The sequence below is a fragment of the Myotis myotis genome, unplaced genomic scaffold (genome assembly GCF_014108235.1).
Source record: "Myotis myotis isolate mMyoMyo1 unplaced genomic scaffold, mMyoMyo1.p scaffold_m19_p_14, whole genome shotgun sequence".
Classification (NCBI taxonomy): domain Eukaryota; kingdom Metazoa; phylum Chordata; class Mammalia; order Chiroptera; family Vespertilionidae; genus Myotis; species Myotis myotis.
The window spans coordinates 11,312,256-11,324,387 of NW_023416318.1; the positions used below are offsets into that span (position 1 = coordinate 11,312,256).

The 12,132-nt window shown below is 56.2% G+C and overlaps 1 protein-coding gene across 3 annotated transcripts in view; it reads left to right on the forward strand.

Moving 5' to 3' along the window:
- The window catches only part of SFXN5 (sideroflexin 5), a 100,103-nt gene that overhangs the window by 52,741 nt on the left and 35,230 nt on the right, over nt 1-12,132 (forward strand). For all 3 annotated transcript variants that reach the window (XM_036334128.1, XM_036334130.1, XM_036334129.1), the window contains 2 exons: nt 348-413; nt 10,806-10,896. In XM_036334128.1, the coding sequence (XP_036190021.1) occupies nt 348-413; nt 10,806-10,896 (157 nt within the window). The remainder of the gene's footprint in view (nt 1-347; nt 414-10,805; nt 10,897-12,132) is intronic.

Sequence of the window (12,132 nt, forward strand, 5' to 3'; positions counted from 1 at the left end):
CACACCATGTGGTCTTCCTAAATGGGTTCTGCTTGCCCAGCCATGAGTGACCCATTTGACCCTTGCTGTTCTCTACCTCCTGCCAGCAGTGCCTGCCAGTGACCTTGTTAGGACAGGGCAGAGTGCAGGGGGCCCTTTGGCATCCCCCTGGACGTTGCTGCCTCGTATTTCCATATTTAGAACTGCACTGGGGGTGGCTGGGGTCCTTCTGGCTTCCAGAGGGTCCTCTTCCTTCTCACCCGACCCTCCTGTCTTGGAGGCAGGAATGCCCCTTGCTGGCTGGGACTATTGGCAAGGGCAAAGTGTGGGCACCCAGTGGGCCTGAACTTCTGTCTCTTGTCTTCCAGCCTTCACCTGCATCCAAGTTCATCCAGGGCTACCTAGGAGCTGTCATCAGTGCCGTCTCCATCGCTGTGAGTAAGCCCTCCCACCCACCCACCCCACCCCAGCATCTCAGGCTAGACCTTGTCTGAGGGTCAGACCCAGGCAAGGAGTATGGGAGATAGGCTTCTGTGGGCAGGCTATCAGGACTGGCTTTCGAGGCAGAGAAGAGTAGATCTTGGGAGAGCATAAGCTGGTGATTCTGGTTTCAGAGAGCAGGCGGGAGGTGCGGTGGTGCCTATGGGTGACGGGAAGGGCTGCCCACTGCAGCTGAGGGCACATGCTTGTCCCTAGAGGCCGGCTTTGCCTGTCACTCCCCTGAGCAGAGCTGGTCCTCACACTCAGGAGCGCAGCTGATGCAGGAGGTGAGGGCCTCTGGAATGATGCACAAGGTTGGCCCAAATGCCAGCTGCCCTTTGCTCTTTGCCTGAGCCCCTGGGGCACTGTTGTCCCCCCTCCGTAGCCTTGGTCATGTGGTCACATGTCCAGTCCCTCCTGGAGGCCTCTAAGTTCCTCAAGACAGAGGCAATAGCTCATTTAGAGTCCCACAGGACTTTGAGGATAGAGCAGCGATTAAGGAAGGGAGGTTTGCCGACTGTGTGAGCCTAAGGTTGGATCCCAGGTGAGGGAAGAGGGCAGGTGACACTGCGAAGGGCCGAGGCCAGAGCCAGAACGGAAGCTCACGCTCCCAGGACCTTGGCTACATGGCCCCCTGCCTGGATCCCCCCCCCGGGAGCGCACCCTTGCTCCTGTCTGGTCCTCTCTCTACCCTGGCTGGGTGCTCTCCTGTGGCTGACTCCGGGGCAACTGTCACTTCACAACTTCGTTATTTTATTCATTAAGCAATAAATATATGCAACTGTAGGAGGGAAATTAGAAAATTCAAATAAAAAACATCCACATATGATAATCTTTTTGCAAAACCCAATTTCCTCATCCCCTCCCATGTCATTAAATAAATATCACAATAGTTCATGAAAAGGCATTGACCCATCATCTACTTCACTGTTCTCCTACAGTCGGGATTGGGGCTCTTCTGAAATGGCCTCATTTACTCCACTCCCACGTAGACCAGCTCATCTCCAAAGAGCTGTTGTGTGTGTGTGTGTGTGGGGGGGGGTGTCCCCATTTCATGACCAAGAGTGTTCTCCTTCCCTGAATCCTTATGTCTCATCCCAAGGCATTGCCAACTCTGCCCCGGTGGCTGGCCAGGAGGCTGCTAACCCACCTGTGACCTAGATGAGACCATTTGGCTGGGGTCATACAGATCGGGGATCCCTGATTCTGTGGGGGGTTGCTGGCCAAGGTCAGGGCTCTTGTGAGAGACAGGAAGGGGCTCTGCCACCTCTTTCTTGCCGATGTCACCTCCTCTTCCCTGATGACAAGAGGAGCCGATGGCTCAGCCTCGTTTCAAAGCTTGAAAATCCCGCTTTCCCTCTCTGAGACTGAAGGGTGAGGTGGGGTGGCGCTGGAAGGAGAAGCCACGTGGGAGAATACTGAGTGGCTCTGGTTGGGGAGGGCTTGAGAGGGAGGATCACTGTCCTGGGGGACGTCCTCCTCCTGCAGGCCTGGCCCAGGCCCTGCACCCCAGTCCTGCTGTCTCACCCCAGGGGCCCTCAGTCCTTCCATCCCAACCACTTCCCAGGGCCAGAGGCAGCCCAGGTGTGGGGAGGAGATTCTGAGGCCCACGCCTCCCAGTGTTCTCAGGGACTTGGGGTCCTTCAGGGCTCTCAGAGGCAGGGTCTCACCCTAAGGCCTGGGGACCTCACCCTGGGCTGCCCTGGCTCCCAGGGGCTGTGCCTGTGCCTCCTTCCTCCTCCCCACCCAGCTGCAGAGACCTCGAAGAGGCTTTCCCCAACCACGCCAGCCCACACCGTTCTCCCCCGCCACAAGTTCTAGAAACTTCTGTCCTTCACACACGCTTGGTGATACCTCATGCCCTGTCCTCTCATTGTTCCGCTGGATTACCAGTTAAAAGGGACGGCCCTGTGTCTTCTCCCCAGAGGGGGGCATGCAGCACTGCTCCATAAATACTTGTTAATTAGGCCGCTGATTGATTGCGGCCTCGGGAGGCCCCTCTCGCTCTGATCCGAGTCCCAGCAGCGGCGGCCCTCCGCCCGCCGTCTTCACACAGCGAGGGTCTAACTCCGGCAGATGGAGTGGAGTTTCTGACTTGGAAAATCTGCAGCTCGCTTGCTTCTCTTTTGTGTGTGTAAATCACAAAACCTCCGAAGAAAGAGGCTTTATTTTATTTTCCTTTCCCTTGTTCTCTGGAACCCCAGGCCCCGCGGCCTCATTAACTGATCTCTGCTTCAATTAGTGACAAATCCCCTCCCAGGGCGAGCCTGTTAGGAGGAGATGACCTGCAAACAAGTGTCAGGGCCCCGGTGGTTGGCCCAGTTCTGGCATTAATTAAAACGAGTCCCTACAAGCAGCCGCGTGGACGGGCTGACAGGCTGAGGGCAGATCCCAGGGACCGGGGACAAGCTGCAGTGGAGGCCAGGCCCCGGGGAGTCCAGCCTCCTCTCTGGACCCTGCAGAGCCCTTTCCCCTCTCACGGGAGCCCGTGACCTTGGCCAGCACCCCCCAGATTTAGAGAGCCCCAGTTTGCATGCCCCGGAAGTGAAGTCTCATGCTGGTTGCAGGACCTCCTGTGTGGGGTTCGCAGCCTTTTGGTGAACCCTCTAAATAGCTCAGTGTCTGGCTTCTTGTTCGAGAATAAGTTTGCTGTCTGTTAACAAAAGAAGCCTCCATCGGCCCTCGCTGTGTGTTAGTCGGGAGTTGGTGTTGAGCCCTTGGTGGTCAGCGCCCCTGACCCTGCTGCATGAGGCCGACCCACTCAGTCCCTGAGGGGTGCATGTGTGTGAGCACTTTGCAGACACTGGTGCAGATGCACAGACTGGTGTGTCCTGCAAAATGCCGGGAGGGAAAGCTGGGATGTTCTGTGATAAAACCAGAATTATGAAGAAGGCGACCCCTTGGGTGTGGGACGCAGGCATGGGACCCCTCATTTACACAGGGCTGACGGTTACAGGACAGACCAGAGAGAGGCGAAGGCAGGGCTGTGAGTTCCACAGAGAGGGCACAGCGGGAGGAAACCAGAATGAGTGGCTATGGTGTGCAGAGTGATGGTGACGAGGTGACGAGGTGATGAAACAGGGGGTGAGCAGGGGGTCACGGAGTACTGTAGTGCCATGCCAGGAACCCCTCCCGGGGCGCAGGACCATGGCGTTGCTGGGGGTGCAGGCAGAAGCGGGCTGGAGAAGTCGTGGCAGGAGGGCTGGCAGGCCCAGCAGATGGACCGCCTTCATGGACACAGGGTCTGGGACGAGAGTGGTCCTGGGGCTGAAGAGGAAGGCTCAGGGCTGACATCCAGCCAGGAGCTGGTTGATGGAGCCAGAGTATGAGAGCTACTTCATGTCTGATCCTCAGACCCTCCCCCCCCCAGCCAGGTCTTAGCTGGCTGAGGACTTTCCCTTTTGGAGCAACACTGACCTCCATTTCCAAAGGGCCTGGGCCCTGGGGATCATTTCTGTAGAGGATGTAGTGATGTCTGTTAACGTTTACTGCTAGACACTGGAGAATAAGGGGGACCCCTGGGCTGAACCCCGCCCCCTCTCGGTTCCCATTGCCTACTCCATGTCCCCATGATAGTTAGACAGGGAGGTAATCATAATGGCTAACACTGATGGAATGCCAGGTGCTATGTCAGTGTCCATCTCCATTTTACAAATGAGGAAACTGAGACACAGGTGAAGTCAGTGGCAGAGCTGGGATTCAAACCCAGGCTTACTCACACACCATTCTCCCAACACCGGGCCCTTCTCTTCCTGCTCCCCCGCAGCATAAGGAGGCCGGAAAATCCAAGCAGTGTTCTCAGCTTCCAGGGTGAAGGAACTCACTGTGACCAGGTAGACAAGTCCCTCCCAGGGGCCCCGAGAACAGTGGGGACTGGAAGAAAATGTTTGAGAGGCTCTTTAGCGATACCAGGGTTAGACCCTCTGCTCACCTGTGTACTTGGCTCCCGGGCCTGTGTTTTCTGGCCAGAGCCAAGTCAGCTACATGCATTTGTCCCTGGTTCACAGGAACCTCTGCCGCTGCAAGATGCACCTGGCTGGCTCTGGGGTCCAGGGTGTACCTCAGGCCTTGCTGTTCTTCTCTGGGCCTGACAGAGGGGCCGGCAGCCTGGGCATCCTGGGCCAGACTGTTGTCTTGCTGCTGTCACTAGGACTGGCTTCTGAGTCGAGGGCCCATCGCATGGACCTTGTGGCATAATCTGAAGTGTTCCAGAAGCCCACAGATGGTGATGCGGGCAGTGGGGGGCTCTGACATGACTGTCAGCTCTGTATCTATTCTAGGGAGGACGATGTGGTGTCCCCTCCTACGTGGAAGGGGTCTGATGGATTTGGTTTCCCAGCAGGTGGCCAGTGGGTCTCTGTGGGTTATGGTTCAGGGGTCAGGTCTGGTCAGTGTAACCAGCAAACAAGCCTCTCAGGCACAGCAGGAGCCGACTGGAGTTTTAACCTGTACCTGAGGCTGACCCAGCCACGTGGCCCTTTGCTCCTGAGCCTGCTGCCAAGCAACAGACCCTCTGGGGTTGCAGGCAAATTAGAGGGTCGTGGGCCACTTTGTTACCAAGTTTATGCTACAGGGAGCGCCATCTGGTGGGAGGTTTTGGTACCTCAAAGAGTCTTTGACCTGCCCCAGCCAGTGCCCTCCAGCGCCCACCACACTCCTGACCATTTGGTTACGTTACTTTCCACCACCCGAGAGTGGATGCAGATTTTGACCTCATGCCATCCCTCCTTCCAGGCATGCCCCCTCCTATTGTTCTCCAGGGGCCCCTGGACCCCCGGTGGCAAGCTCCGTGAGTCCATAGAGCCCTCTCTGCAGCCTGCTGAACCCTTCCTTCTAACCTGGCTGCATCCTACTCACCCTTCAGGGCTCAGTCAGGCATCTCCCTTCCAGAAGCCTCATGGCCTGGAGCCGCCCCTCCAGGACCCTCCTCCTGGTGGAGTGGATGAGCCGTCCTCCCAGGTGGACTTAGACCCGCGTGTGCAGCACCCAGCGCTGGGAGAGCTGCTCGCTGAGGTGGACAGCCGTGCCTGCACAGGGCAACTCTCCTTGTGGCTCTTCGCTGTCCCCTCCTCTTTCAGAAATCACTCACTTGGTATATCCTAGGAGCATTGATTAAGCACCTGCTCGTTTCACCAGGCAGGAGTTCAGTGAGGATTGAGAGAGACAGAGGCTCTGAGCCCAGTGCTTCGGGCCTATGAGGAGAGATGGATGTTTAGTAGAGTCCACAAGTAAAACCGTTTCTGTGAAATTCCGTTTTTAAATCCTACACGCGTATTACTTTGATTTACAACATTTTAAGAAGGTAAATAAACAGGTACTTAGAGACCATGATAGGTATAAGGAAGGAAGAGGTCCAGGGATGGGCAGTGCTTGGAGGCCCTGGGGAGAGAGAGATCGGGGTGGGGCAGGGAAGGAGGGATGGAGAGAAAGAGAGAAAACTGGCTATCAGAGGAGCAGGGGCAACGGAGAGGTGGCTGGGGCCTTGCAAGCAAGGCCAGGCCATCCCGTGAAGCTGTGCGAGTGTCTAATTGCAACGAGAAGCCATGGAAAGGCTAGTGCAAGTTGATAGCTAAATTTGGGGGGTCACTCTGGCTGCTGTTGGTGCAAGCATGTCAAACTTACGGCCCACGGGTCGCATGCCTCGTTTATTTGGCCCGCGTTAGCCTTTGCGTTTGACATGCTGGTGTAGTGGATTGGAGCGGGGCGAGAGTGGAAGCAGGGAGCTGAGCTAGAAGGTGGGCAGTCGTCTAGGGAGCCTGGTGCTTAGGCTAAGTGGTGGGAGCAGAGAGAGAGGAGTAGCCACGTGCCAGGTGTCCAGGAAACGGAACAGGTAGCTCTGCAGGACGGGCTGGACGTGGGGTGGAAGACTCCTAGGTCTCCGGCATGAGGAGTGAGCTGGGAATGAGAGAGGAACCGGCATGGGTGAGGAAGAGCAAGGCAACCTTCCTCTGGGGTGTGTGAAGGTGGAATGCCTGAAGCCCCTTGGAACAGAGGCATGCCATGGGGATCAGATGTATGGGCTGGAGGAGAGGCCACAGGCTGGGTGAGAGAAGGCTGCATGCATTGCTCAAGCCCCACCCGGTGTCTCCCTGTTGGCCTTGCCGAACTTAGGGGATGTTGTTGGCCTGGGCAAGGCCCTGATACCTAAGGAGCCAGCTAATAGCCACATAGCTCATGACATTGAAGGTCTGTGACATGGGGCTCCCACCCCACCCCAGGTCTTGGTGCTGGTCAGTCCCCACCGTGGGGATTGCCAGGAAGCCAGTCTTCCCTCCTCTTGCTCTGCTTCCGCCAGTTGCCATGGCAAAGTCACCAGCCCCAGAGTGGGAGCTTGGCGAGAAGTGGCCAGAGAAGGCCCACTGCTTCCTCAGGCCTTTGCTGATGTCCTGCTTCTGGCTTCTCCCAGGATCCCCGGCTGCTGGCCACATGCGAATTCTTGTGCAAAACCCACACCCTGTTTGTTTTCCCCTCCGCCCAAATGGAGCCCCTGTTTGGTTAATTTCTTCTTGGTGGCTTATTTGGAGGCTGTTAAAACAGACCCGAGGGGACCCTCAGCAGCGATGGTTCCATATCTCATTATCTTTCCCAAACCCGATTATTAGCTCAGATTTTTCTGATCGCTAGCTGCTGTTCGTGATGAGTTGTGTGCCATTAATGCCAGCTGGTTCCCTTAAACAGGACCCACCATGCCAGGGAAAACGAGCTGGCATTCAGAGCCACCAGCCACTTGGCTTTTTAATTTTAATGGGCTCCACCAAATGTTCCAGGCCAAAGGGCCCCGAGAAACCAGAACAGACGGGCTCCCAACCCCCGGTCTGCAGCCCACCCTGGCTCTCTCCTGGGCTGTGGCCATCCTCGCTGCTGGGACCGTAGGGCCTGTGTTTGGGGCTGTAGGAGCCGAGGGGGTGAGTGGCCACTTGCCTTCCCTGTGTTCATGCCTGTCTGGCACCCGCCCATTATCCATGCCCAGAAAGGAGCCCGGGCCTTCTCCCAGCTATGCCGGTCCCCAGCCCCTTTCCTGGGCATGCGCCTGTTGGCCATGCTCTCAGAAACGTGTGTGTGTGTGTGTGTGTGTGTGTGTGTGTCTTACCCGGTCTGTGTTGGGGAGACTCCGGTTGGCTTTGGGGAAGGGGAGGCTGGAAGGGACCTGGGCCCCTGGCATGGCTCTCTCTCCTTTCCTCCTCTCCACCCTGGGCTCCCATGTGGGGTGCGGGAGACAGGCTGGGCCAGTCACTCTGGACTGTGCTATCCTAGCCCGGGAGGGGAAGGCTTGAGGGTAGGAGGCAAGTCTGAATGTTGCTACAACTGCGGCCCCTATTCCTCCTGCCCTGGGCCATACCCCAGCCCTGCCTGCCCGCAAGCTCCCTGCTGGCTTCTTGGAGGGCTCCTGCTCCCCACTCCTCTCACACTCTGCCTCGGTCCAAATGAATGTGAGCGCTTTGAACCCAGACCTTCTGATTTCTAATTTGGGGTGGGGAGTCCAAGAGCTCTGCCTTCCCCCTTCCACTCCTCGGGGCCCCAGCTGCAAGCTTGTCTTTCCAGGGGGGCTTTACTGTGCAAACAGCCAGTTTAAATGGCATGTCAGGCATTAAAGCACTCCTCATTGAGGTGTGAGCCAATTGGAAATTAAATAGCACAGTGGTTAAGAACACAGCTTTGGAATTAGCAGTCCTCAGGTTCAATCCTAGCTTCACCTGCCTCCTAATAGCTGTCTGTCCTTGGACAAAATTATTTAACCTCTCTGAACCTGAACCTGTCTGAACTTCTCTGAATCTGTAAGGAGGGGTAACACCCTATCTAAAAGCCTTGAAGTGGGGCCCTAGCTGGTTTTGTTCAGTGGATAGAGCATCAGCCCCTGGACTGAAGGGTCCCAAGTTCAATTCAGATCAAGGGCACATCCCTCAGTTGCAGTTCGAATCTCCAGCCCTAGTCAGGGCCCATGCAGGAGGCAACCAGTTGGTGTGTCTCTCCGCATTGATTTTTCTCTCTCTCACTTTCTCCTCTTCCTCCTCTTCCTCCTCCTCCTCCTCCCCCTCCTCCTCCTCCTTCCTTCCACTCTCTCTAAAATATCAATGAGAAAATATCCTCAGATGAGGATTAAGAACGACAACAAATAAAAAAAATAAAAGCCTTGTGGTGGGGTTTAGTTGAGGTATTTCATGTGAGGTGAGTGGCCGGGCAGCTCCCCATACCCTCCACACTTTCCCTCTCTGCATCTGTAGGAACATGTTCCCTGGTATTTGGGGGTGGGGGTGGGGGGGAGGGCACCATTTGAGTCACAGAATTGAAAGTCACTGGCTGCTGGGAGCTGGGAGGACTGGGCTTGATGAGGTCCATCTCAGGCAGGGGCAGCCCTGAAGCAGGGCATCAGGGCCCAATGTATGTGGCAGCTCCCAGGCTGCTCCGCCGCCCACCAAAATGTGTCCAAGCTGCCGTGCCTCCCAGCATCCCAGCATCCCTTGAACAAGCAGAGGACAAGGATTGGACTCTGAGCACCAGCTTGAGGCTTCCAAGGGAGGCCAGGCACCCAGGAGCCCAGGCTGGGTTTTTGCCTGGCAGCCCTCTGGCTCTGTGGGGCCTTGGGCTAGCCAACGGCTGGCTGGCTGGCACTTGCTGTCTTCCTGGGTCCCTGGACCGTCTCTGCCGTGCCCTGCTTTGACTGCTGCAGGCACCCAGCAGCCCTGGAGGCCTCCCAAGGCTAAGCACCTTCCCCAACAATGCAGGGAGTTGGAGCCAGGGCCAGGGCTGCGGGTGCAGGTGGTCTGCTGAGCCAATAGGTGTGCCAGACCAGAGCAGGCAGCCCTCGGACTCCTCCCTGGGCCCTGCCTCAGGCCAGGAATAACGCACAGGGCAGGGCTGGCTCTGGCCTCCGTTGGGGAGCAGGGCCCTCTGCACACCTGTCTCCTGGCCGCATGCATCTTGCTTTCTCTCTCTCCATGCCTGTGCCTATGCTGTTTTCCCCACCCAAAGGCCCTGTTCCTCTGCCTGGACTACCTTCCCTCCTTCCCTCCTCTTCCCGTGGCTGATCTCTCCACCCACTCATCTCTTTATTGGTTCCTGGGTTTAATCCTCAGTCACTGTGGACTATGTGCCATCCACCGCCTTAAGTGCTGGTCATACGAAGATGAAAAAGACACGGTGCCTCCCTCCCAGCCTGGCGGGGACATCACACCCGTGAGCGGCATTCTGAGTGCCGGGAAGGAGGGACTCCTGATGTGCAGGGCAGGGACTTCCTGCCAGGGAGAGGCGACCTCGTTCTTATGGAGCTTCGTTTATTGAGGCCTCTTACGCGAAACACTTATGTACATTCTCCTAACAGCCCTGGGATGCTGTAGATGTTGTCCCTTTTTACAGACAAGGAAACTGAGGCAAGGCTTAAGAGACTTTATGACTAAGGGTTTAAAGCTCATTTACTCCCACTGTAGTAAGTGACACTGGAGGTGGAGATCAGAGGTGGGCCGTAAAAGAGCAGGTGTGGACTGAGTAGAGGAAGGAAGGCATCCCTGGCATAGGGACCAGCATGGGCAAAGGCCCTGAGGCCAGGAGTCTCATGCAGCATCTGATAAGCAGTAACCTGCACTCACAGAAGAGAACATGGGTGGCTGGGAGAGTGGGGAGTTGAGGTCATGGAGGCCAAGACTGCTGCATGGAGATGGTACCTTCTTGCACAGATCATGGGGAGGAGTGGGTGGTGGTGAATGTGATTGGATCTGTGTTCTAGAAAGACAAAGGGCAGCATGGGGATGAACTGGAGTGGGGAGAGCCCAAGGCGAAGGCCAGAGGTCTCTGGTGTCCTGGGCCGGGTGAGGGGAGCTGGGGTGTGAGTGAAGACAAGCAGGGAGCCCAGGATGTCCACTGAAACCCCTTCTGCACCCCTGCCCTGCCCTGGGCTGCTCTGCTTGGCTCTGCAGGCACCTGTGGGCAGGTGCATGGATCTCACTCTCCTGAGGCCTCATGGTCTGGCCAGGCCCGTGCCTGGGCTCACAGCGGAGCCTCAGAAATGTGGTGCTTAGAGACTGGGTCCTACACGACATTTATTTGCAACAGAAACCACCCCACCTTCACTTTTCCCCTCCTCAGAGAGGCCGTGTGTGTGCGTGTGTGCGTGTGTGAATGTGTGTGCGCGCGTGCGCATAGCTGATGCTTTACCTCTCTCCTTCCCGAGGAGCTGGTTACCTGGGATGACAGGGCAGAGATGCTTTAAACAGCCGCACTGCAGCTCTGCAATTGAGGGTCTGGGGGACAGCGGCAGGGGAAGATGGCGCCCCTCGCTCTCCCCCCGCCTGCCCCCGTCCTCCCACAGGCGGCTGTAGCACCGTGCACTTTCTCTGTTTTCTCTTTCCAAGGTGGGCCTTAATGTCTTGGTTCAGAAAGCCAACAAGTTCACCCCGGCCACCCGCCTTCTCGTGCAGAGATTTGTGCCCTTCCCCGCCGTAGGTAAGACCTGCACAGTGCTGAGCATCTGCATGTGTGTGCGTGTGCGTGGGTGTGTGCGTGCACACATACGTGTGCATGGGCATGTGGGGCTCTCGGGGCTCTCGGGAGCGGGTCAGCAGCTCTACACTCTCCTGACATGGGGTGGGGGGTGTTTCTTCGCAGGGACAACTGGAACAGAACATATGTAGGTAGAGAAAAAGTGACAGGGGCCAGGCTGACTAGCCCTGTGTCCAAAATTCTACACAGGGATTCTTAACCTGGGACCCCAGGCTCCCGAAGGGTCAGAAGATAGAAGGCAGTGGATCCCATGAACTTGGTGGGGGAAGAATTTATACTAACCTCTAGCTGAAATGTAATGTTTCCTTCCATTATGAATGTAGGCAGCAAACCACAGTAAAAAGCAGGTTGGGTGACTGTCACCAATAGAAATCACAGATGTTCCCACGTCTCATCACAGTTACAGAGATCTTAAAATATTGCTCAGAATTAACACCAACAGATCCACTGGTCGATCTTGTTTTTAATCATTAGTTAAAAAGCAGATCTATTACTGTATTACAATTTTTAAAGTATTTTGATAACATTTCGATATGATTCCTTTGTGGTCCTATGTATTTTGTTTTATGCAGTTAGACACATTGTTTGGAGAGAGGTGCATGGGCCTTACCAGATTGTCCCAGGTTCCTGACACAAAGCTCCCGCTAGTCTCGTGTTCCTGGGGTACTGTGGGCCCGTTAGGTTTCGGAGCCCCCAGGTACCTTCAGGTAATTGTGGGTGCGTGCGTGCGTGCGTGTGTGTGTGTGTGTGTGTGTGTGTGTAGAGGGGATCTCGCCTGCCTGCAGCCGAGTCCTTGCTGGTCTTGGCGTCTCTGAGCTCACAACAGATGCCCAGGCCTGGACCCGGAATCCCTCAAAGCCCAGCCTGGCTCTTGAGAAGCCCATGCCTTTTTTGGGAAGAGGACACCACAGTGGGAAGATTTTTAAAAATTAAAAAGAAATAAACAACATCGAAAGAAACCTGGGGCAGTCCGTGACTAGTAATCAAAAGAGGAGAATAAGCCAGTGTTTGAACCACGACACTGAGTTCCAGAGGACAGAGATGGGGCCAGCCCACGGCGCGGGGTCCTGTGCTGTCCTTGGTGCCAAGGCTCCGTCTGAAGAGCTGGGAGTCAGACCCAAGTTCATGGTCCAGACCCTGCTCTCCTCCTCCAGAGCTCAATTTCCCCATCTGTACAAT